The sequence below is a fragment of the Macaca nemestrina genome, chromosome 8 (assembly GCF_043159975.1).
Source record: "Macaca nemestrina isolate mMacNem1 chromosome 8, mMacNem.hap1, whole genome shotgun sequence".
NCBI lineage: Eukaryota > Metazoa > Chordata > Mammalia > Primates > Cercopithecidae > Macaca > Macaca nemestrina.
Genome location: NC_092132.1, coordinates 28,220,603 through 28,247,815, shown reverse-complemented (window position 1 = coordinate 28,247,815; position 27,213 = coordinate 28,220,603). Strand labels below are relative to the sequence as shown.

At 37.4% G+C, this 27,213-nt stretch overlaps 1 protein-coding gene and 1 long non-coding RNA gene across 18 annotated transcripts in view; one reads left to right on the top strand and one right to left on the bottom strand.

Annotated features, from left to right (window-relative positions):
• Positions 1 to 27,213, bottom strand: part of LOC105475937 (uncharacterized) — a 459,161-nt gene that overhangs the window by 43,123 nt on the left and 388,825 nt on the right. The gene's annotated exons all lie outside the window — the stretch shown is intronic.
• Positions 4,626 to 27,213, top strand: part of LOC105475935 (solute carrier family 30 member 8) — a 57,023-nt gene continuing 34,435 nt past the window's right edge. The window contains exon 1 of one of the 2 annotated variants that reach the window (XM_011731458.3): positions 4,626 to 4,688. Coding sequence is in view for 1 of the 2 variants with exons in the window: in XM_011731461.2 (XP_011729763.1) it covers positions 13,553 to 13,623 (71 nt within the window). In the remaining variant the exon portion in view is untranslated. Of the gene's footprint in view, positions 4,689 to 13,552; positions 13,624 to 27,213 lie in introns of those variants that run through there. The other variant, XM_011731461.2, reaches the window with a different exon arrangement.

Sequence of the window (27,213 nt, the reverse complement as noted above, 5' to 3'; positions counted from 1 at the left end):
AGCCAGTTCAGTGGAAACTGTCTACAATTCATTACATACCATACTGCTCTCTAGAACAGAGGCCACCGGACCTGTCCTTGAGTTTTTGTTTATGAGATGATCCACAGGTACATAAATGTATTCCTTTTAGCTAAGCATCTCTAAAGCATAATTGGTATGTGTTCCAAATTATTTTTGAAACCTAGGAAAAAGAAGTCTCATGGAAGTTCTTAGGGAAAAATGATGGGCAGTTCACACTTATAATTAAGTCTTTTCACATTATTTAATGTTTTAAATTACTTTTTCTTTGGTAATCTTCCCATTTCCTCTCATCTGCTGAATAATAAGCTGCTGAGTGTTTGTAAACACTATGCTGAAGAGCAATAACTAGAACTCTTCATGAAAGAGATCTGTAGTGTAGAGCAACAAAGATAATGTTGCCTTTAGGTTGTTGGAAGAGACGTTATTTCTTGTGCTGTCATTGTCTCTCACAATTAGATTAAGCAGGAAAAGATTCATCTTGTGACATTTTCCTGAAAGACAGGAAAATATTTGAATTTATGTGACAAAATAAATGTTTCATTTGTCTAACTGTTCAGCACAATGTTACTAGTTTGTGTCTCTAATTCCAGGCTCTAGAGAGTATTAAAGCCATGAGAAATTATCAGATGCTGTGGGATGTGGGATGTTGTTTTTGATTGACAGAGTCAGATCTAATAATCCCAAGGGCTAAGATAGGTGTTTCTAATTTTTAGTGTTAATACTGAAGGTAACCGGCCTGGAGGTATTCACTTTTTTCCTTCCTCAGTCTTGATTCTGGTTTTATGAATGAATTTATACACCTTAAGGATAAAATGTTGGCAATGCTGTGTGACCTGTTGCTAGTTTGCAATGAGTTGTATATCACCCCGTACCAAATGTATTTCTTTTTTTTTTTTTTTTTTTTTTTTTTGAGACGGAGTCTCGCTCTGTCGCCCAGGCTGGAGTGCAGTGGCCGGGTCTCAGCTCACTGCAAGCTCCGCCTCCCGGGTTCACGCCATTCTCCTGCCTCAGCCTCCGGAGTAGCTGGGACTACAGGCGCCCGCCACCTCGCCCGGCTAGTTTTTTGTATTTTTAGTAGAGACGGGGTTTCACCGGGTTAGCCAGGATGGTCTCGATCTCCTGACCTTGTGATCCGCCCGTCTCGGCCTCCCAAAGTGCTGGGATTACAGGCTTGAGCCACCGCGCCCGGCCCCAAATGTATTTCTTTTCGAAGGCAATTCTCTCTCATATTATAAATTCTCAGAGAGCAGAAGTTACATCTGTCTAAATTGCTTGAGTATCGCATCAGCTTAGAGCTTAGCCATTAGAAGTAGGAATTTTGTTAAGGCATGGATAGAAGAGGACGTGGCGATTGTTGGGTTGAGCAGTTACCTGAGTTATCTCCTGGGCTCCTTGCTTGTTTCTTTCAGTTTTTTCCCAGTGAAAAACCACTTCTGTGAACTGTAGCCTGTTCAATCTGCTAGTAAGCAAGAGGTGAGTGAGAAGTGGGCATGCACTTGCTGACTTATGGGGAATTATGGCACAGCAGTCACAGTTATCACACCTTCCCAGTCCAGGAGGCAGAGGACTGGGAGTTTCCTAGCAGCCGCCACAGGAAAGGAAATAGTCTCATTATTGATGCTTCATTACTGATGCTACCTTATAGTCACCAGACTGCTGTCTGGCAAATTTGGTATAAAAAGGTGTGTGTGTGTGTGTGTGTGTGGGTGTGTGTGTGTGTGTCTGTGTCTGTGTGCATGCTCATAAATACACAAAGAATTTTATAGAGACATTCAGAATATTTTTTTAAAAAAATCATATGTTCCCTGTGTTATTGCCCAGGGTAACAAGAAGACTTGCTCTCCATTGTCTACGCTCGTGAAACTTAAAACGCCTTGCTGAGCACGTGTTACTTTTTAAATTAAAATGTTAAAAGTTTTATTTAGCTGGCAGTTTATTGGTAGTACATTTTATTTATTTTAGTGAGAAATGACTTCTCAATCCTTAGCGTAAATAGTGTACACAACAAAATACTTGGGAAGTGTTTCCTTTAGTCTGAAGGAGAAAGGGGATTATTTTTTACTGACAAGAGCCTTCTGAGGTTTCACAGCGGTGTCATTCACTTTTTTTCTGGTTAGGAAACTGGGGTGGAAAGAAGCAAACGTATTCAGTGACACACTGAAAATCAGTGAGACGGAAAGAATTCGAACTCACAGCCTCCAGATATACCAACTGAATGCATTCAGCATGAAAACATGTTCGTTTCAGCAGTAACATGAGTTAAAATGGGTGCTTGGGCTGGATTCAGGTGTCAAGTATGCTAGTCTTGAGAAGAACTCTCCTCAGAGCAGAATTGAATACACTGTGGGTAGCAATGAGATAATCACATCTACCCAGCAAGGAGTTTCAATTAGTAGCTAATGACTATGTTGAATAAAAGTAGAATGCTCCAGGGCTTTTCATCTGGCCAGTTAGCCCGGCAAAGGATATGTTTGAGCAGTCGATGAATCCGTTGTGCTCAAACTTTAGGACTAGTCAGTGTACCTCACTTTAGTTGGGAGCCTTGTGTTTATTAAACAGTTAGGAGAAATGACCGTGTGTTATAAAGTGGATTAGAAATAAATGTTCATTTGTTGTCAGCAACATCCATATAATGATGAGTCTAAGAAGTGATGGAAAATTAGTATCCACTGGGACATCATTTTATTCATAGAATTGATTTCTACTTTTGTTTCCTTCCATAGGAAAAGTTCAAGGGATGTCTGAGTTTATTATTCACTAGGTTTCTTGGAAACTAACTTGTGACTAGGAAATGCAGATTATTCCAAATTCCATTCTAACAAATCTTATTAAAAATTTCATATTGTTTTGTCATATTGATTTTTCTTACATATATGTAATACCTAAAATAGGAAAACATTGTAATTGTGTCCTGATACTATTTTTTAACAGTTTAATATGAAAGTTTGAAATGAAAATTTTATTTTGTGAATGATGATGTATTACATTTCTGGTGGAGACTCAGAGAATAATCTTCTTTGTTTTAATTTCTGAATGATAAAGGGGAATATTATCCTAGGTATATAATGCTTTTAAAAATCTGTTGCTAAATACAATGTTTTCAATAATGTTTTGTGTTTGCTTGTTATAATTAAATAAACATTTTGTGTTCTCTTTTGGAGTTAGCTGACTGCAAAGGAAATGGAAGCTCCTGTCATCTGCTCACTGATAATATCTGGGTGACTTCGTCAAGAGTTTAGGGTTGCAAAAGGCGATAAGGTGCCTCACTTGTCTTCATTGGATGCAGATTAAAATAACTCATCTCCTGATGGTAGTGGTGAGATTTGCTACAATTGGATTAGCAGCATTTTAAACTGTAGACTTACTGGAAGCAAATTCACTAATACAAAAGAAGAGATGAATTAGTAGTAATGCCTTGTGGTTGTGCTTCCAAGCAGGAAAGACAGCTGCCATCCGTTCCCTTGATGCATTTTGGATTCAACGTGAAAAGCAAGGGTTCAGTCTTTCAGGGGAAAGCTCTGAGGCAGCTTTGTCTTGTCTCCTGGACTATCTCCTGAGAGGCAGTATTGTCAGCCAGGAGTCAAATAAATCCAGGCCTGGAGATTCAGAGGAGACGATGAGCTTTGCCTTTGCTCTGTTGGTATTCATCTGGGAACGCACTGTGAAAATCCATCTCCCAAAGATGAATTATGAGCCCCTAAAACATTTCACTGAAGGAAAATAAACAGCCCTCATGAAAATTAAATGGTGGCATTCCAGATAATGACAAGAGGACTCTATTATTATTATTATTGTTATTATTATTATTATTAAATTTCAACATTTAATGTTTTAGTTTTCAGTGATGCTCTGTGCATTTATAGACTAAGGAGTTGGAATATTACAAAGTATATTTTTGTCTACTTTTTCTATTCTAATGCTTTAAAATAATGGATTAGTTCTTTGTAATCCTCTCTTGCCTTTTTATGTAAATAAAATAAAAAGACATATAGTTGTGAGATTATGAAGCCAAAAGACCATTGTTTTGGAGTTTATAAGACATAATCAACCATATTTCACCTAGAGGGTGCTTTTGAGGGTTAATTAGTTCAAATATGCAGAGTGCTTGGAAAAAGAAGTGTGGTATATGGAGAAGAATTGAAGAAATATATACTTCATAAACACTTCAAGCAGCTAGCCCCAATATTTCTCCCCAACAAAATAATGCTAATTCATTTTTCTATCATTTATTTGCATCTACGAGACTTAATACTTTTATTATTTTAGTATCAATATTTTATCAAGTCTTTCTATTCTTAACAAATGCAAATTGCATTTTCACCAGAACATTTCTACAGCTCGATCTCCTTAGAAATAGTAAAAAAAAAAATATGGTCGTAATTTATCAAGAAGGAAATAAACATTACATGGCTTTCAGTCCATTTTCAAGTAATGTATAAAATATTGGAAATGGTTTGTGTTTTATACATGTTTACTTTAGATTAAAATAAAATTTTCATAATGCTCTCTAAAATACAATCCAATTAAATTTCTAATGTCTTTATTTTCACATTTCTAGATGAAACTTCGGAAATACTCACACTGTGGTTATAACCATAAAGCTACCTTGCTAAGAAGATATTACCCAACTTGGAAATAATAAGATCTTTATAGCTATGTGAGAATGCGTAAGTCCAGAATCTTTAGTGGGTGATTACAGTGGTTGAGTATGAATTTCTTCCCCTGTTGTGGAAGACAGCTCCATAGTGAAGATCATTCTGAATGGCACTCTACTGGTGAGGGGGTAGAATGAGGCGGACCTCAATCTAATTTGAGAAAGTAGACTCCAGAGTGTTTGAGAGATCTACCCAAAGTCACAGAGCCAATAGCTGAAGTCCCCAGATCTTCCTTTTCAATAACCTTTATTTCCTTGCTGGATGCTTCATTCATAGGTAATTCTTAGCCTTCTGCTAAGACTGGGGTCAATTTCTCAGCAATAGCCAAAATATTTTACTTAGACATGGCCCAGTGTATAGAAACTCACAGTTATATAAAACTGGTTATATAGCAGAGACTATGCTAAGAACTTTTACACATATTATCTCTTTTCCTCTTCACAAGAAGTCTTTAAGATGGATTCTATTAATACTCCCATTTTACAGGTGAGAAACTGAAAAACACAGTGGTCAGGCAACTTGTTCAAGGTCACACATCTAAGAAAGTGGTCAAACCAGAAACTAAAATTGTTTACCTAACTTGAAAGCCCATGTATTAAACCGTTTCACCACACCACCTCTCCACACAAGCAGGAAAAAGAAAAACATGATGAAAGTCCACATTTATTATTTAAAAACAAGCACATTTCTATGTCTGATTTAAAAAGATGGCTGCATGAACACATTGGCAACATTCAGAAGTATTTCTGAAATACGAGTTTAAATATGGGGAACACAAATTATAAGACGTGGTACTTTAGTGTCTAGCGATGATGACGGTAGCTTTTTATAAATCCATACATCCTTTCTGCAAGTGAAATATCCAACAATGTTTAAGATACTTGTGAAATTATTTTTGCACAAGTATTAGCTACTGTTTTGTAACATCCTATTAAGAAATTGTTGCTGACAACAGCTAGCACTGAAGAGCCAAACTAGTTCTTCAGTGATGTTGGTGATGTTCTTGTGGCTGACAGAATAACTTATTTTCACAGGTAGCTGTTATAGATTGTGTGTTTCCCATTCAGTTACTCCAAGCTTGTGAAGGAGAGTGGGCGGAGAGGACAACCTCTCCTCTTCCAAACCTCGGGATGGTTTGGAAGCCAGTTACCTAGGAAACTGAAATGAGCAGCGTAATGCCCACTAAAACCAATGTAAACAGGGGATGGGATTTTCCTTTTTCATCCGAGTTGCTTTCCAAATATACATTTTATGCTGCTTGTGGAGCCCAGTTAGGCTGTTGGCCCTTGGTGGGCAGTTCATGCCAAAGTAGACCAAAGGTTAGTCAGGGAGGATGAGAGAGTTTTCACAAATGTTGTGCTGACAAAATATTTGAGAGAGGGAATGATGGTGCAGTTAAAATGAACTTGTAAGAGGATAAAGTGATCAGCAGATGCATATTTTACATAATATGATATGCAATTCTGGATCATAACTTATCTGCATCTAAATTTATGGTAGCAAAACTTGCTTTTTAAACATAATTTTATTTGCTGTAATCTACTGTTCCCTGTTCTTATGCTACTCACACTGGAAGCTTTGCTTTATGGTAATCATCTTCAAGAGTAACTTTTGGGATTCATAAATCTTTGATGAAAGTCATAATTTCCCAATACTTTATAAATACATACATTTTTATTAGTAAATGTAATATACATATCCACACATATATTTTAGGTATCTGTATATGTGTGCATATATATTTAAGGTGAACCATATAAAATTGCTGATATTAGACCACATAGGACTTATATAGTTTATCTTATAGACAAATATAAGAGATCGTAAGATACATTTTTGACAGGGAGTAGCAATATTTTTTGTTGTTTTGCTTGGGTCTCTCATTGTTTCTTTTCCCGTCTTCACTTTTCCCTGGCCTACATCAACCCCATTCTACTCTCACTTGATTCTTGCCCCATAGGCAATCCAAATTAACTGCCTGGCATGTATCCTTCACACTCATAGAATTATAAATAGACATACCTAGATCTGTACATGTGTATTTGTACTAGAGGCAAAGTTTGCACTGAGGAATCTCAGACTTCCAGATTATTTCCTGTTGATATCTATAGCCAAATATTCTCCTTCCTGATTTGAAAATATTGCTTATCTCTTCTTTTCTGTACTTACCCTTAATGAATTTCAGACTGATTTAAAGTAGTTTCCTCATTTTTTAAAAAAAATTCCTTAAGGTTTTATTTTATTTTATTTTATTTTTATTATACTTTAAGTTCTAGGGTACATGTGCACAATGTGCAGGTTTGTTACATATGTATACTTGTGCCATGTTGGCGTGTTGCACCCATCAACTCATCAGCACCCATCAACTCGTCATTAACATCAGGTATGACTCCCAGTGCCATCCCTCCCCACTCCCCCCTCCCCGTAATAGGCCCTGGTGTGTGATGTTCCCCTTCCAGAGTCCAAGTGATCTCATTGTTCAATTCCCACCTATGAGTGAGAACATGCGGTGTTTCATTTTCTGTTCTTGTGATAGTTTGCTGAGAATGATGGCTTCCAGCTGCATCCATGTCCCTACAAAGGACACTAACTCATCCTTTTTTATGGCTACATAGTATTCCATGGTGTGTATGTGCCACATTTTCTTAATCCAGTCTGTCACTGATGGACATTTGGGTTGATTCCAAATCTTTGCTATTGTGAATAGTGCCACAATGAACATACGTGTGCATGTGTCTTTATAGCAGCATGATTTATAATCCTTTGGGTATATACCCAGTAATGGGATGGCTGGGTCATATGGTATTTCTAGTTCTAGATCCTTGAGGAATCGCGATACTGTTTTCCACAATGGTTCAACTAGTTTACAATCCCACCAACAGTGTAAAAGTGTTCCTATTTCTCCACATCCTCTCCAGCACCTGTTGTTTCTTGACTTTTAAATGATTGTCATTCTAACTGGCATGAGATGGTATCTCATTGTGGTTTTGATTTGCATTTCTCTGATGGCCAGTGATGACGAGCATTTTTTCATGTGTCTATTGGCTGCATGCATGTCTTCTTTTGAGAAATGTCTGTTCATATCCTTTGCCCACTTTTCGATGGGATTGTTTTTTTCTTGTACATTTGTTTGAGTTATTTGTAGGTTCTGGATATTAGCCTTTGTCAAATGAGTAGATTGCAAAAATATTCTCCCATTCTGTAGGTTGCCTGTTCACTCTGATGGTAGTTTCTTTTGCTGTGAAGAAGCTCTTTAGTTTAATGAGATCCCATTTGTCAATTTTGGCTTTTGTTGCCATTGGTTTTGGTGTTTTAGACATGAAATCCTTGCCCATGCCTATGTCCTGAATGGTATTACCTAGGTTTTCTTCTAGGGTTTTTATGGTATTAGGTCTAACATTTAAGTCGCGAATCCATCTTGAATTAATTTTTGTATAAGGAGTAAGGAAAGGATCCAGTTTCAGCTTTCTACTTATGGCTAGCCAATTTTCCCAGCACCATTTATTAAACAGGGAATCCTTTCCCCATTTCTTGTTTTTCTCAGGTTTGTCAAAAATCAGATGGCTGTAGATGTGTGGTATTATTTCTGAGGGCTCTGTTCTGTTCCATTGGTCTATATCTCTGTTTTAGTACCAATACCATGCTGTTTTGGTTACTGTAGTCTTGTAGTATAGTTTGAAGTCAGGTAGCATGATGCCTCCAGCTTTGTTCTTTTGACTTAGGATTGTCTTGGCAATGCGGGGTCTTTTTTGGTTCCATATGAACTTTAAAGCAGTTTTTTCCAATTCTGTGAAGAAAGTCATTGGTAGCTTGATGGGGATGGCATTGAATCTATAAATTACCTTGGGCAGTATGGCCATTTTCACAATATTGATTCTTCCTATCCATGAGCATGGTATGTTCTTCCATTTGTTTGTGTCCTCTTTTGTTTCACTCAGCAGTGGTTTGTAGTTCTCCTTGAAGAGGTCCTTTACATCCCTTGTAAGTTGGATTCCTAGATATTTTATTCTCTTTGAAGCAATTGTGAATGGAAGTTCATTCACGATTTGGATCTCTGTTTGTCTGTTACTGGTGTATAAGAATGCTTGTGGTTTTTGCACATTGATTTTGTATCCTGAGACTTTGCTGAAGTTGCTTATCAGCTTAAGGAGATTTTGGGCTGAGATGATGGGGTTTTCTAAATATATAATCATGTCATCTGCAAACAGGGACAATTTGACGACTTCTTTTCCTAACTGAATACCCTTTATTTCTTTCTCTTGCCTGATTGCCGTAGCCAGAACTTCCAACACTATGTTGAATAGGAGTGGTGAGAGAGGGCATCCCTGTCTTGTGCCAGTTTTCAAAGGGAATGCTTCCAGTTTTTGCCCATTCAGTATATTGGCTGTGGGTCTGTCATAAATAGCTCTTATTATTTTGAGATATGTTCCATCAATACCGAATTTATTGAGAGTTTTTAGTATGAAGGGCTGTTGAATTTTGTCAAAGGCCTTTTCTGCATCTATTGAGATAATCATGTGGTTTTTGTCTTTGGTTCTGTTTATATGCTGGATAATGTTTATTGATTTGCGTATGTTGAACCAGCCTTGCATCCCAGGGATGAAGCCCACTTGATCATGGTGGATAAGCTTTTTGATGTGCTGCTGAATCCGGTTTGCCAGTATTTTATTGAGGATTTTTGCATCGATGTTCATCAGGGATATTGGTCTAAAATTCTCTTTTTTTGTTGTGTCTCTGCCAGGCTTTGGTATCAGGATGATGTTGGCCTCATAAAATGAGTTAGGAAGGATTCCCTCTTTTTCTATTGATTGGAATAGTTTCAGAAGGAATGGTACCAGCTCCTCCTTGTACCTCTGGTAGAATTCAGCTGTGAATCCATCTGGTCCTGAACTTTTTTTGGTTGGTAGGCTATTAATTATTGCCTCAATTTCAGAGCCTGCTATTGGTCTATTCAGGGATTCAACTTCTTCCTGGTTTAGTCTTGGGAGAGTGTAAGTGTCCAGGAAATTATCCATTTCTTCTACGTTTTCAAATTTATTTGCATAGAGGTATTTATAGTATTCTCTGATGGTAGTTTGTATTTCTATGGGTTCAGTGGTGATATCCCCTTTATCATTTTTTATTGCATCTATTTGATTCTTCTCTCTTTTCTTGTTTATAAGTCTTGCTAGCAGTCTATCAATTTTGTTGATCTTTTCAAAAAACCAGCTCCTGGATGCATTGATTTTTTGGAGGGTTTTTTGTGTCTCTATCTCCTTCAGTTCCACTCTGATCTTAGTTATTTCTTGCCTTCTGCTAGCTTTTGAATGTGTTTGCTCTTTCTTCTCTAGTTCTTTTAATTGTGATGTTAGGATGTCAGTTTTGGACTTTTCCAGCTTTCCTTGTGGGCATTTAGTGTGCTATAAATTTCCCTCTGAACACTGCTTTAAATGTGTCCCAGAGATTCTGGTATGTTGTATCTTTGTTCTCATTAGTTTCAAAGAACATCTTTATTTCTGCCTTCATTTCGTTATGTACCCAGTAGTCATTCAGGAGCAAGTTGTTCAGTTTCCATGTAGTTGAGTGGCTTTGATTGAGTTTCTTAGTCCTGAGTTCTAGTTTGATTGCACTGTGGTCTGAGAGACAGTTTGTTATAATTTCTGTTCTTGTACATTTGCTGAGGAGTGCTTTACTTCCAACTATGTGGTCAATTTTGGAATAAGTGCTATGTGCTGAGAAGAATGTATATTCTGTTGATTTGGGGTGGAGAGTTCTGTAGATGTCTATTAGGTCCACTTGGTGCGGAGTTGAGTTCAATTCCTGGATATCCTTGTTAACTTTCTCTCATTGATCTGTCTAATGTTGACAGTGGGGTGTTGAAGTCTCCCATTATTATCGTATGGGAGTCTAAGTCTCTCTGTAAGTCTCTAAGGACTTGCTTTATGAATCTGGGTGCTCCTGTATTGGGTGCATATATATTTAGGATAGTTAGCTCTTCCTGTTGAATAATTCCTTTACCATTATGTAATGGCCTTCTTTGTCTCTTTTGATCTTTGATGGTTTAAAGTCTGTTTTATCAGAGACTCGGATTGCAACCCCTGCTTTTTTTTGTTCTCCATTTGCTTGGTAGATCTTCCTCCATCCCTTTATTTTGAGCCTGCGTGTGTCTCTGCATGTGAGATGGGTCTCCTGAATACAGCAAACTGATGGGTCTTGACTCTTTATCCAATTTGCCTGTCTGTGTCTTTTAATTTGACCATTAGTCCATTTACATTTAAGGTTAATATTGTTATGGGTATCAGCTGCGGAGGCTGCAGAAGTTTGAATATTGCTGAACAGCAAGTGTTCCTGTCTGATTCTTGCTCTGGAAGCTTCGTCTCAGGGGTGTACCATGCCGTGTGAGGTGGGGGGTGTCGGTCTGCACCTAGTGGGCGATGTCTCCCAGTTAGGCTACTCAGGGGTCAGGGGCCCACTTGAGCAGGCAGTCTGTCCGTTCTCAGATCTCAACCTCCATGTTGGGAGATCCATTGCTCTCTTCAAAGCTGTCAGACAGGGTCTTTTACACATGCAGAGGTTTCTGCTGCTTTTTGTTTAGCTTTGTCCCATCCCCAGAGGTGGAGTCTACAGAGACAGGCAGGCCTCCTTGAGCTGCTGTGGGCTCCACCCAGTTTGAGCTTCCCGGCAGCTTTGTTTACTTAAGCCTCAGCAATGGCGGGCGCCCCTCTCCCAGCCTCGCTGCTGCCTTGCAGTTAGATCACAGACTGCTGCGCTAGCAATGAGCGAGGCTCCATGGGTGTGGGACCCTCCCAGCCAGGTGTGGGATATAATCTCCTGGTGTGCCGTTTGCTAAGAGCCTTGGTAAAGCACAGTATTAGGGTGGGAGTTACCCGATTTTCCAGGTGTTGTGTGTCTCAGATTCCCTTGGCTAGGAAAAGGGATTCCCTTCCCCCTTGCACTTGCCAGGTGAGGTGATGCCTCGCCCTGCTTCAGCTCTGGCTGATCGGGCTGCACCAGCTGACCAGCACCGATTGTCTGGCACTCCCCAGTGAGATGAATCCTGTACCTCAGTTGAAAATGCAGAAATCACCCATCTTCTGTGTCGCTTGCACTGGGAGCTGGAGACTGGAGCTGTTCCTATTCGGCCATCTAGCTCTGGGACTTGTTTCCTCATTTTTGACATTCATTCACTTGAATTCTCTTTCTCTTGTATGTGCTATTCACAGTGATTCAAGCTGTGAAACTATTCACAAATGATTCAAGCTGTGACGTATGGCAGCTTGAATGTGTCACACAGGTGGATTAGTAATTCTTTTCTGGTTTTTTATTTTTGCCTCCACAGAATAACTGATTACTTTGTAAGGTTAAGAGTAAGAATATATGAGAAAAAATACATTGGTTTTTATTCTGCTAACAGTAGACCCAGGATTTCAATGCCTTCACTTGCAAGGAAAAGGCTCCCCCAGAGCCTCTTAGAGGCTCCCAACTGTGTGAGCAAAGTTAAGGATAAGAGTGGGGTCATATGAGAAGACCTTAGAATTTATGTTATAGATGAGAGTGTTTGAAATCTTAAGATATTAAGAGGTACAGCGATCACACCACAGATGTGATAGGAGACCTAATATTCTCATTCTGAACCAAAAGTGTCTTCTCCTGTCACTGCCTATGACAACTGGCATTGAACCCCATCCTCATTTTAGAGGACAATATTCATCTTATCAGGCCATTGTGAGAGATCTCAGCTCAGCATAATGGGCAACTTCCGATTATACTGGGCCACTGGGTTATTCTGGGACTTAACTATCCTGAGTTTTCTCACTAGAAAGTTAGTGATCACACAAGGAAAAGGCAACAAGAACCTAGTGGTCTGGGGTTTACTCCTCTTCTCCAGTCTACACAACCCCCTCTCTCTGCATCCTTGCATACATGTGTATAGGTCTTGGAACCTTTTGCCCCCACACAAATGCCTACTGTTTGTCCAAGCTCTTGCCATAAGGCTATAGTTCTTTCTCTTACTTGAGAAGGAAAGTGCTTTGTAATGAAGTAAATACTGATTCCTAGGAGTTGAAGAGTCCAAGGTCTCTCAGGAGCAACTCAGAGGCTTCATTCCTGAGAGCTGGAACTGGCATGCCTGATAGGGTGAATCCTTGATCTTTAATAGAGAGTACCCTGGCCAGGGAGAAGTAAGCTCACTCTGGTTCTTGTGTTTTGGAGTGCTGTTATTTACGTAAAAGCAGAGTCTGTCCTTCCCTTGCCGGTCAAAAGGATTTCAAAGCTGCTGTACCAAGAACTGTTTTCAGATTACTGGTTTCAGAAACTGTTGACCCTTGTCCTCCCTTTCAATAGTGAAATCCCAAAATGGTCCTAGGAGAGACAAGTAAATTCTGACAGCTGCTTAGAGGTCATCTTAGAACTAAATTCCAAAGAAGTACTTTTAGGCTGATAAAGAGTCTAGAAAAAAGGAGGGAGAGAAAAAGAAAAAATTAGATTAGTGTACAGAATGGTAGCTATTTGCAGCTCACCCAGGTGTGCTCTGAAGGTCAAAACCCTACATCAGCAATTCGTAGCAAACTCTTGAGCTCCTGTACCTCTTAGAAAGCACAATTGAATCAGATATCATGTGAAAGACATATACACTTCATATAATGCTACCTGCAAGTCTCCCTAGAAAAGCAGTTTTTGTAGGTGAAAACAATGAAGCCAGGTAATATTCCAAGGAGGCTGTAATTTTAGCAGACCTACCAACAGCACTGATGTAGGAAGCTCATTATTTTAATTTCTGGAGCCTTTTAATTTTTTCTTTAGAAAGTGTATAAATAGTTGCAGTGCTGCTTTGCTTCCAAAACTGGGCGGTGAGTTCAACAGCGACAACAGCAGCAGCAGCTCTTATCCTGGCCGTCATGGAGTTTCTTGAAAGAACTTATCTTGTGAATGATAAAGCTGCCAAGATGTATGCTTTCACACTAGAAAGGTAATAGATGTCTGTGTCTGCTTCACAATTTTCTCTCTTGAATATCATCCAATTAATTCCTATACCTTGTTGCTTCTGAACTGTAAACCTTTACTCTGCAACTTGGGGCACTCGAACATTTTATAAGTTGTTGACTGACATGTATTTTATATTCTGAAAAATGCAATACTTTATATAGTTGATTTGATTCCTTAAATATCCTAAGTGCATAAAGAACACATTTTATTGATGTGTTTTTCATCTGTAGTGTTTATTCCAAAAAATAGACCTATATAATCTAATGTGTTGACTTTTCCTTTTCTCAATTATTCTCGGTTTTATGATAGATAGTAAATTTTATTATATTTAGAAAAAATTAAGACTTCAACTATATGGCATAATTGTAGTTATATTGATCTTAAAATGAGTTGTTGCTTTCATGCTCATAAAATATCATTATCAATATACATACCTATAATAAATATAGCTGATTCTAATGTTCTACAAAGTATTCCATTTCTTTTTAATGTCTCCCACAGTGTCACATGCAATACATTCACTCATTTTTCACTTGGTTAACAATTGTTGATTGAACACACCTGTGCTAAGTGCAGGACTTAGAAAAAAATGTCTAGTCTCAGATCTTTGTCCTCTTGAAACTTAGTCTAATGTGAAATACATATTAGAGCTAGGCAATTACAAAACAGTGTATTTGTGTCATACTGAGGGCATTCAGTAAGAATAACTGGACTTTGGAATCAGAGGAAGCTTTTTCAGAAGTAATAGGCTAAGAGCTGAAAAATAAAAAGGAATTAAAGTAGGGTTAGGGATAACCTACATAGAAAATAGGTTTAAGGAAAGTTTTGCAGACTTAGATAATTGCACAGTAAATATACTTTCACATACATAAGATGTGAGCTTGGTTTGTTTGAGGAGTTGAATCCGAATGGGGTTCAAAAAAGAAACACATTCAGTGAATATAAATGAGCTAATGAAAATCTGAAAAGAATTCATGTTAGAAGAATTTAAGAGAATACTTGCCCATTAATAGTATGTGTAATGTTCTTGTTTGTTTCACAAAGCCAAATTAATATTCTAAGGAGTAGTGATACTATGTTTGATGGCATCAAATATTTTAGCAACAGCAAAGAGACTTTATAAAAAGGATATTTATAACTTGTCTTAAAACAAAGAATCTAGCAGTCTCACATTGGAATAATTATTTTTCTTAGAAAATAATATTAGATATGATTTATTGAGGTTATTAACATAAAAAACAAAGCCTCGTGGTAAGTCAGGCAGAAATTTTGGACAAAAAATTGTTAGCCTTACAGATACTATCAATAGAGCATCTCCACATTACTGAAATAACAATATTTCCCTTCTCAGTAATGTAGACTATTAGCATTTTGTTGCACAAATAAGCCAACCACTTATAGGTACAAAGTCTCATTCACCCCATAAATAGGTATGGTTTTCAGGACACAGTGTTTATAAGAATTGTCAAACTCATTTGTATTTTCTTGTCAAGGGAAATAAATTAAATCTGCAAGAGATTATTTATCTTGATCCCTCATTTTACCATGTAGGAAACTGAATGCCATATAGAACAAATGCCTTTCTCGAGGTCCAAATAAATGCCTTTCTTGAAGGCAGATGGCTAATTACAATAGAACTGTGCTGTGGACCCAGGCCCCCTACTTGTTAATTTAGTGTTTGCAGTCTCCCTCTACATCTCCTGTACTCATACGTCCACCATCTGGGCTCTTGAATCGTTAATCTATTTCCTCCTTAGGTCACATGTCCCTGATTTCCCTCACTTACTCACTTTTTCCCTCACCTCTCCCAATCTATTTCATTTATTTTGTTCTGTCTCTATTAGTCATAGATAACTTTGTCCCCTAATAGTCCTCCTCTTTTCTCCTTCTACTTCTTTTTCTTTCTACTTATTATCAGTTTTCTATTTAAACTGTTACCAGCTGTTAAGAAACTTAATCTGAAGAAAACTTTATTATCTAATTCCACAAATGGAGTGTTCCATTTATCTATTGCTTTGCAACAAACTACCCCAAGACATAGTGGCTTAAACAACAACTATTTTATTATGATTCTGTGGGTCAGGATTTGGGCAGCATTCCATGTGATATTAGCTGGAATGGAAAGCTGCATTCTGCTGGTATCTGGGCTAGGTGAGAAGGTTTAAGATGGCTTCACTTACATGACTGAGATCTTTGTGTTGGCTTTTGCCTGGGGCGGGTGTCTTAATTCTTCTTCCCATGGCTTCTCTCTCTGTATGGTGTCTCACTTTATCTGGTTAGCCTGGAATTCCTTATGTGGCAGTTGAGAGTAGCAAGAGAGCAATAGTGGAAGCTGACCATTCTCAGAGAGCTTAATCCCAGAACTGGCAGAGTATCATTTTTATCACAATTTATGGGTTGGTTAAAGCAAGTCCCAAGTCTCACACTCCATGGGTGAGACAATAGATTCTATCTCTTGATTGCATGTGCATATTGGATGACAGGAATTGCTGGAGGTAATCTTTATAGACATTTTACTACAGGAAGTAGTAATATTGGACCCAGTAGGTGCCATGAACCATGTTTTTTACCTTCTCCAGTCTCTCCAAATGTGTTTCATTGATGGGATTCTCTGGGCTTTGGGTTCATTGTAGCAAAAAAAAAAAAAAAAAAAAAAAAAAAAAAAAAAAAGATTATGTAAAGTTGAACTACAACAAGAAAAACAATCAATGTTTTTCTTGGTGCTAGGTGGAAGGGACAAGTTTCTCTTTTCCCCAGCCATATGTTGAAGAAGTGCAGAGGAAGTAAGGGTAGGGACAGATGGTAGAGGTAAACTGCTAGAACATTTTCAACTATTTAACTGGTAAAAGTTATAAAAAAGAAATGAAAATCTCTGGAAGTTGTCTTAAGGGCATGCAGAAAATTAAGAATTATTTATTCTAGAAAATCTAAATCTCAGTAAGAAGTGAGAGTCTATGGCATTTGAGCCAGGATCTGCTCCATTAACCTCTGCTCTTCCCCAAGCTCAGTATGATGGAAGCTCAACTCTTGAGTGGATGTAGCCAAAAGACAAGGCTTCCTCTCCTCCCAGCTTCCAGTTAAAGATCATAGCTCACCCCTAGAGCAAAAGGCTGTTGGAATCTCTTATTGTCCCAGCCTCAGGTTGTAAAAATTCTCTTCATTATAGACATGACCAAGAGGACTATGGTTTCCTTCCTTCACCCAGCCTCCTCTCATAGGGTATAATCTCTAGCCCAGGAGCAGCAAGGTCCTGAATATCCCTGCCCTGGATCACTCATAGTGTGCAGGACGTATTCCAGGAGGCACAAGCAAAAAAGACTAGGGACTACTATTCGTAATCAGTGCTCCACTTGTGGAGCAAGAATATGGCTCCAGGAGAAGTAGGTCACAGTCTCTTCTGCCAGCTCTGGTGCAGTGGTGTAAAGGTACTACTTATGGGAGAGGCAGGCCATAAGAATAGAGGGTTATGTACCTTTCCCTTAGAAGACTGATGATACACAAGCTGGAATTTTATTTGTGAGAGAGCATGGGGCATTTCAAGCATAGGGACACTGTTGAAAACAATGAAGATTCTTCTGGTGAGCAATTAAGAGTAGGCTTGTTGCTTCATGATAGCAACAAGCTATTGGCAGACTGGCTAGAAGTTAAACAGAGACAGGCAGAAAAAGAGGTAAGAAATGCCCTCCTGGATTTGGCACTAGCCACAAAATTTGGCCTCAAATATTACCCCTATACAGAAGCCTGTTACAGATTGAATGTTTATGTCCCCCACAATTATTTGTTGAAGCACAAATGCCAGTTTGGCTGTATTTGGAAATGGGGCCTCTAAGGAATAATTAAGGCTAATTGGGGTTATAAGAGTGGGGTCCTGATCTGACAGAAGTAATGTTCTTGTAAGAAGAGACTCTAGATAGCTCACTCTCTCTCTCTTTTTGGGTGCATACACTAAGGAAAGACCATGCGAGGAAGTAACAAAAAGGCAGGCATCTATTAGAAAGAGAACCCTTACCAGTGAATTTGCTAGCACCTTGATTATGGAATTCCATCCTCTGGAGCTGTAAGAAAATAACATTTGTATTATTTAAGACACACAGTCTGTGGTATGTTGTTACAGTAGCTGAAGCAGACAAATTTAATTGGATCAGATTGTTGGTCCATTCATACCTCAGAGTATTATTGAAAACCGTAGCGCAACAATTCAGCAAACAATTAAGAAGGCCAAAATCTGGGTGTGATACCACCACAGGCAGAACAATCACTTAACAGCGAGACCATGGAAAGAAACAGTCAAAGTGAACACAACTAAAGTGATTATTATCCTTTGGAAATGGGAGAGGATAAGAATGACTGTGCATCTACCCAGTCATGCACCCTCTGAGGAATGACAACAGAGGCTGCGCATGGAGGGAAAGTCAGACAACACCTGGTTTAAAAAAAAACCAGTTAGTAGAAACAGTCCAGGTGTTGTATTTAGAATTCAAATGTTTCAAAACAGCTATTATAACTAGGTTAAAAGAATTAAAGAAAATCAAAGAACAAAGAATTAAAGATAGGTATGATTAAAATGTCTCATAAAATTGAGAATATCAATGAAAGGTTAGAAATTATTTTTTAAAAAAGAACCAGATGAAAATTCTGAGGCTGAGAAGTACAATAAGTGAAATTAAAAATTCACTAGAGGGGTTCAACAGTAGAACTGTACTCACAGAAGCTGGCAGAAGAAAGATTCACTGAAATTGAAAATAGATTGGAAGATATTATGCAACATGAAAAACAGAGAGAAAATAGAATGAAGTAAAAAAATCAACAGAGCCTCAGAGAAATGTGGTACATTGTTAAATATATTCACATATGCATAATAAGAGGGCCAGAAGGAGAGAGAAAAAGGAGAAGGAAAATAGTCAAAGAAATAATGGCCCCAAACTTTTGAAGTTTGTTGAATATTAATCTATACATTCATGATGGTCAGTGAACTCTAAGAAGAATCAAGCAAATAGATTTACACGCTCACACATTATAGTAAAGCTACTAAAAGCAAAACACAAATAAAAAACCTTGAAAGCAGCAAGAGAAAAAATAAAGATGCATTATGTGTGAGAGCATCCTGATCAGATTAACAACTGACTTCTACCAGAAGCAAAGGAGGATGGCAGTGAGATGACATTTAAAGTAGTAAAAGAAAAATAAATTCCTATCAACCAATAATCTTATATCCACCTAAACTATCTTCCCAAAATAAAGGTGAAATAAAGACAAACAAAATCTAAGATAATTTGTTGTTGGATTCACTTTACAAAAATCAGTAAAGAAAGCAATAGTAAAAGAAGAAATATTAAAGAAAACAAATGACACCAGATATTAAGTTGAATCAATACTTTAAAAAAAAAAGCACCAATAAGGGTAATAATGTGGGTAATTATAAAAGACATGATTTGTTCTCCTTTTTCCTCTTAACTGATTTAATAGTAAACTGCATAAAATAAAATGTATATAATCTTAGATGAAATGGATAAATTCATAGAAAGACAAACTACCACATGAACTTAAGAAGAAACAGAAAATCTGATAAGATATTGAATTATTAATAAATTTCATAAAACCTTACACAAAGAAAGCTCAAGTCCAGATGTCTTCACTGGTGATTTCTACCAAAATTTAAAATAGAATTAATATTAACTCATCACAAATTCTTCCCCCAAATAGAAGAGGCGTAAATACACTTCCCAACTCATTTTATGAGGTCAATATTCTGCTGATAGCAAAAAAGGAGGAAATATCACAAGAAAATAAAACTACAGAACAGTATCCCTTATGAATACAGATGCAGTAATCCTTGAAAAAGACTAATGAACTGAATCCAGCAACATATAAAAGTAATTACAAACAATGATGAAATGGGATTTATTCCAGTAACGCAAGCTTAATTTAACATCTGAAATACAATCAAAGTGATACAACATATTAATAGGATACAGAACAAAGCTCACATGATTATCTCACTAGATGCAGAAAACGAATAGACAAAATTCAACACCCTTTAATTATATAAACACCTGCAAAACTAGAAATAAAATGAAACTTCTTCAAAAGCATCTATGAAAAACCTGCAGCTCACATCATAATTTTTTTTTCAATAGGTTTTTTGGGAACAGGTGGTGTTTGGTTACACAGATAAGCTCTTTAGTGGTGATTTCTGAGATTTTGGTGGACCCATCACCTGAGCAGTGTACACTGTACCAAAGTGCAGTCTTTTATAGTAATTATGGCGAAAGCCTGAACACTTTCCCCTAAAATCAGGTACAAGATAAGGATGTCCACTTTCATGAGTTCTACTCAACATGGTACTGTATGTTCTAGCCAGAGCAATTGGGAAGACGACAAAATAAAAGACATTCAGATTGGAAAGAAATAATTAATATTATCACTGTTTTCTTTTCTTTCCTTTCCTATTTTTTGAGACGGAGTTTCGCTCTTATTGTCCAGTCTGGAGTGCAATGGCATGATCTCAGCTCACCACAACCTCTGCCTCCTGGGTTCAAGTGATTCTCCTGCCTCAGCCTCCCGAGTAGCTGGGTTACAGGCATGCGCTACCACACCCAGCTAATTTTTGTATTTTTAGTAGAGACGGGGTTTCTTCATGTTGGTCAGGTTGGTCTTGAACTCCTGACCTCAGGTGATCCACCCGCCTCGGCCTCCCAAAGTGCTGGGATTACAGGCATGAGCCACTGTGCCCAGCCTATCACTGTTTTCAAATGACATTATCTTACATGTAGAAAGTCCTAAAAGATCCATTTAAAAATTTTAGAACTAATAAACAAGTTTGGTAAGGTCACAGTAAAAGAGATCAATATACAAACAGTAATTGTATTTTTATACAGTAGCAAAGGAAAATCTGAAAATGAAATTAAGAAATCAACTTCACTTACAATAGCATAAAATAATAATGTATTTTAGAATAAATTTAACAAATGAAGTACACAGCTTTTACACTAAAAATTACAAAACAGTGAGTTAGAAATATTAAAGAAAGAATAAAAGATATAAATCAATGAAAGATATCCCATGTTTGTGGATTAGAAAATGTAATATTGCTAAGATGACATTATTCCTAAAATTAACATGGAAATTTGATGCAATTACTACTAAAATCCTAACTGTCTTTTTGAAGAAGTTAAGCTAGCCCAATAATTTATATGGAACCAGTAGGGGCCTACGAAAGGCAAAAGTATCTTGAAAAAGAATAAATTTGGAGGACTCACACTTCCTGATTTCAGAATTTAATACAAAGCTATAGTTATCACAACAAGAGTGTGATATTGGCATAAAGACAGACATATACACCAATGTGATAGCATTTTAGTCCATAAATAAGTTCTTATATGTGTGGTCAATTGTTTTTCACCAAGGATTCCAAGACAATTCAATGGTAAAAAAAAAAAAAAAAAAAAAGTATTTTCAACAACTATTGCTGGGACAACTGGATGTACATAAGCGGAAGAATTAACTTGTATACCTTTCTGACACCATTTTAAAAAATCACTAAAAAATTGATTATAGACCTAAATATAAGAGCAAAACCTACAGAACTCTCTTTTTTTTTTTTTTCTTTTTTTCTTTTTTTTTTGTTTTTGAGACGGAGTCTTACTCTGTCGCCCATTCTGGAGTGCAGTGGCACAATCTCGTTTCACTGCAAGCTCTGCCTCCCGGGTTCAGGCCATTCTCCTGCCTCAGCCTCCCGCTGGGGACTACAGGCGCCTGCCACCATGCCCGGCTAATTTTTTTTGTATTTTTAGTAGAGACGGGGTTTCACCGTGTTAACGAGGATGGTCTCCATCTCCTGACCTCGTGATCCGCCCGCCTCAGCCTCCCAAAGTGTTGGGATTACAGGCGTGAGCCACCGCGCCCGGCCAAACCTATAGAACTCCTAAATGAAAACACGTGATCTTGGGTGAGGCCACGGTTTATTGGTATGAAGCCTAAAGCATAAGTGATAAAAGAAAAATTATATATATTGGAGAGCATCAAAATAAAGTATTTTGTTCTGTAAACAAAACTAACAGGAAAATAAAAAGATAAGGCACATATATTGAGATAAAATATTTACAAATTACATGATAAGGGATGTGTATAAGAATATGTAAAATAATTGTTACAATTAATAAAACTATAAATAAATCAATTAAAATATGTAAAGGATACTGATAGACATTTCTCCAAGAAAACATACAAATGTATAATAAGCACATGAAATATGCTCAACATCATTAGTCATTAGGGTAATGCAAATCAAAATCACAATGAGATGCCACTTCATACCCACTAGAATGGCTGTAATAAAAAAAAATAGTAACAAGTGTTGGCAAGGATTTGGAGAAGTAGGAACTCTCTTACACAGTGTATGGGAATGTCTAATGGTACTGTGCTTTGAAAAAGAGTCCAGCAGTTCTACAAAATGTCAAACATAAAGTTATCTTATGACTCAGGAATTCCACTGCTTGATTGGAAGAGAAGTGAAAACATACTTCTACAAAACACTTCTATACAACTTTTCATAACAACATTATTTGAAATAGTCAAAAAGCAACAAAAAAAGAAATAACCCAATATCCATCAACTGACTAGTAAAATTTTATGTATCCATACAATGAAATGCCATTTGGAAATAAAAGGCAATGGAATACTGATGACATACTGATATTTGCTACAATATGGATAAACCTTGAAACCATGATGCTAAATGAGAGAAGCCATTCACAAAAGTCCTCATATTATATGATTCTATTTATATGAAATGTCCAGAATGGGCAGATCTGTAAAGACAGAAAGTAGATTAGTGGTCGCCTGGGAGAGGGTGCAAGGAGAATGGGGAGTTACTGCTAATGAATATGGGTTTTTTTTGGTAATGGTTTCACAACTCTGTTAATATACTGAAAACCATTAATTTATATAGATTAAATAGACCATTTCCATAATATTAAAATTAGATCTTTTTTTTTTTTTTTGATACAGAGTCTTGCTCTGTTTGTTGCCCAGGCTGGAGTGCAGTGGTGTGATCTTAACTCACTGCAACCTCTGTCTCCTGAGTTCAATCAATTCTCCTGCCTTGGCCTCCCCAGTAGCTTGGATTACAGGTACCCACCACCATGCTAATTTTTGTATATTTTTGGTAGAGATGAGGTTTCACTCCATCTCTAGTGAGTGGTCTTGAATTGCTGACCTCAAGTGATCTGCTTGCCTTGGCCTCCCAAAGCACACAAATTTTATAATTTTTTCTTAATAAAGTTGTTTAAAAAGGGGTGTGTGATTGAATACCTGTCTAGGACAAAACATGACATCTGATTCTGTAAATGTTTCTATTTCCCACTTTCTCTAGTTCTCACTCTTCAAACTATTTCTTCTACATCACTCATTTATTTCATAAACATTGAGTGAAATATAATCTCAATAAATATGTACTGAATATCTGTATGCTCAAGACAGGGTCCCAGGCATTGAGCATATAGAACTATTTCTAGGGCAGACAAGGAGAATGGTGAAGCAGGGAAACAGAATTGAAGAACTGCTAAGGGATTACAGGAATGTTATTTCCCTCTTTGATATTTATCTTCTGTTTAGGAATGAACAGTCAATCTCCAGGGTCAATTCATCCAAGACTGATGTCATGTCACTGGAGTAAAATCTGGAATAGTGGATATGGGCAAAAGAGAAACAAAAAATTGGTTTGCTTTTTTATTATCTAAGTCTTGTTATAAAAATGCTTGTCCTGAAAGTTGTTTTGCAGTATAGCCTACTTTATCCTTCCTAAATAACAATGATAATAATGTAATGTGGTTCATGAATATGGTAAAATAATTTTAAAATTTGTGCATTTATCTTGCTCCAGTTACACTTTGAAGTGATTTATACGAATTAGCTAAAAATCTCTCAACCAGCCTATGAGAGTGATGCCACCATTATTCCTATTTTCAGATGGGGAAATTGAGGCACAGAGAGGTTAAGTAATTTTCTTACAGTCATATGACTAGTGAGTGGTAAGGTTGGGAGTTTGACTCAGGTGGTGGGTTGCCAGAGCCCAGCTCTCAGCCTCTATACTGCACTGCCTGCCACTCAGCCCCATCTTGGGAACTGGCATTCCTTTCTCCTGGTTAATGTAACCAGAAACCAACAAGTCATCTTTGAGTTCCACCTCTCTATTATTCCCCCTGAACTAATGCTATTGATTAGCAATTCCTGTTGACTCCACCTCTCAAAAGTCCCTCAAATATGACTACTTCTTTCCATTTTTATTGTCACTACATAGGTCCAAGCCACCAATGTGTTGGCTGTAGTCATCTTCTATGGGTTTCTATGTTTTGATCTTCTACACTCTAGTCTTCCAGGCAGCACCCAAAGCGATCATTTTAGAAATGTGAACCATGTAATGTTACTTCCCAGCTCAAAACTTTCCAAATTTTTCTTTTTAGACCTTGAATTAAATTGAACTCTTTATAGTGACCTGAATTGTTCTGCAAAATCTGATCCCTTTTTTGACCTCTTTCCATTTCACTCTTTCTTTATGCCACAGGGGCCACCTATGTAGTTTTCTTTCTGTTCAAGACAAGCATTTGAACAAGAAAATCCTTCTTGTCTTTGGGCTTTTGCTCTAGCAATGCCCTCTACTTGTGATAGCTTTCACTTACACAGGTTTTCTCCTGGTAATTCTGTAACTTGTTGCTGAGATATCACCTCCACAGAGGTGCCTTCCTTTCCCACCACATTTAAGGTAGTTCATCTTCCCTCTCCTGCTCACCATTCATCATACTATATAGCCTCTACTAAAGACAAAGTAAATTGATTCATTTACTCTTTGTCTCCCTCTACTAAAATACAGGCTCCTTAGAGAAGGACCTTTGTTTGTCTTGTACAACATGGTATTGTTAACATTTCTGCTGGTGCAGGCCCTTTTTAGGTATGCAATAAATATTTAATGATGAATGAATAAAATGTTAAAAATTCATGGTGAGGCTGAAGCTTTTATCTCCCCTTCTAACAGGAATAGTGATTTGAGGTTCTTGGGGAAAGTGATGTGAAACTACAAAATCAAAGTGATTTTTATGTGCTCAACATTTGAAATAAGAGGGTAAAAAATAAAAATTTTACCAACATTATTTTGGAGATAGAAGCAAAAGAATTTAATTTCTATCACTAAACAAAAATAGAATTTAAAAAAAAAAAAGTTTCTCCAAGATTGCAAAAATAAAGTCCCATTTTCTAAATCCCATTTTTGCAGATGAAATCAAAGTTTTAGAATATTGGCATCAAATTTTCTAATATTTCCATACTTTTTCATCTCTGTTTCTCCATCTTTTTTTTTCTTTGATGCTACAGTAAATTTCTTTGGCCTATTATTCCTAATTTTTAAAGCTTTGGCCATATTTGAATACATGGGAATGTTTTGGGATTTATTCATTAATAGCAGATTCAATTTCAGTGTTTGTTGCATCATAGAACTTGCTTTTTATAACTTTCTTCTTAAAATAATATTGAAAAGTCACATCATGGCCGGGCGCGGTGGCTCAAGCCTGTAATCCCAGCACTTTGGGAGGCCGAGGCGGGTGGATCACGAGGTCAGGAGATCGAGACTATCCTGGCTAACATGGTGAAACCCCGTCTCTACTAAAAATACAAAAAAAAAACTAGCCGGGCGTGGTGGCGGGCGCCTGTAGTCTCAGCTACTTGGGAGGCTGAGGCGGGAGAATGGCGTGAACCCAGGAGGCGGAGCTTGCAGTGAGCCGAGATCACGCCACTGCACTCCAGCCTGGGAGACACAGCGAGACTCCGTCTCAAAAAAAAAAAAAAAAAAAAAGTCACATCATTGTCGTGATCAAGAGCCGTTCTGCATCTAGAGAGACTTAGATAACTTTGCTCTAACGAGCTTATGAGGAATATATGTTAACTTTGGGTTTTAACTTCTTTGGGGTCGCAGACTCTTTTGGAAGCTAAGTGAAGACTGTACTTTTGCCTGTCCCATAAAACACACACACACACACACACACATATGAACACATTATATACAATTTCAATGGACCTTATGAAGCCCACTTTTGGATTTCTGGCTTAGTTCTTCAAGAAGCCGTCTCAGCTCAAAGTATACCCATATTTGTTAAACTTTGAATCCAAGATAGGGAAACAGTACACAAAAGTAAAAATTGCCCACATTTTCATACTTTCCTCCTGGTGGCATTGCCCAGGGGCTTTTTCGCAGGTTTGATTCTTGCTTTGGTCTGGCTTCTAAGCTGCTCCAAGATAAATTTCTCTCCTGGTCACTGACTACTTGGCTTTCCCTGGTCATAAGATTTATGAAAACCTAAAATAAAGCAATGCTTCATATGACCACAGCACACCAGGCAGTTCCAGAACAATTGGTGAGCCTGCTTTGCTCATGCTGTCTTCTCAGCCCAAGGAAGGAGTCAATCTCAACAATGTGTTTGTGTTAGTACTCAGGTTCCTCTGAGTTGATGGCCACTGGGGACCCACACTACCATATTCTATGGTTGTTTATTATTAGAATATTATTACATAACAAAAGCAAAAGTCTACTCATTTTAAATATAAATACTTTATTTGTTACTTTCCAAATTGTTCTTATTCCAACTAAGAAGCTTATTTGGAACTACTCAGAATCCTAAGTGCTATTCACATAATTGATAAAAAATAAACCAATGACGTAAATTGGCTGTAATGTATATTCCAAAGCCGGTTTGGCAATATATGTCAAAATCCTTAGAAATGTAGGTACCTTTTGACCAAGTAATTTCCCCTTTAAGATTCCACTTTAAGGAGATAATATATTGAGCAAAGATTATAAGGATGTGAATCATAGTAGTGCTTATATGAGCAAGTAATTGCAAAAGAACGAGTTGTCTAATAATTTAAAAACATGAGTTAATTATGCTATGATGTAGCTATGGTAAATATATACTGCCCTCCATATTTTAAAAATAATGATATACAACATTTTATAAATGGAAAAAATATTAACAATATTTATAGCTAAGAATCAGGTTCAGAAGCTGTATCTTTGGTAGGATCCTCTTGTGATGCAATCATCTTATTCACATCCATTCTAGCGCTTCCCCACTGAGGAGTAGCCAGGTTTAGGTAAAATTTTCCCTATTCTCAGCTGTATGAGTCAGCATGGCTGGGTTTTGCCAGTCTTCTGAGTATAGCAATGCCTAAGTCAATCAGCTCATCCATATTCCCCTGGCTATAGTGGTTGTTTCTCATTTAGACAAATCCACATGCATATCAAGACTCTTGTTTAGCAGTTTGAGAGGGGATAATCTCTCTATGTATATGTTAAAAAATAAATACACAGTCTGATTACCTTTGGCAACCATCCCGCTACCATGGGGAAGACAAGCTTGAGGTTGAAGAATAGCTGAGAATCAAGACATGAATCTGGAGACCTCGTCAAAGAGTATCTGAAACCTGGCCCCTCTAGATGTTTTCAGTTGCAGAACCAATAATTCTTACTTATTAATTATTCTAGCAAGAGTCTTGTTTTCCATACTTATAACCCAAAACATCCTAA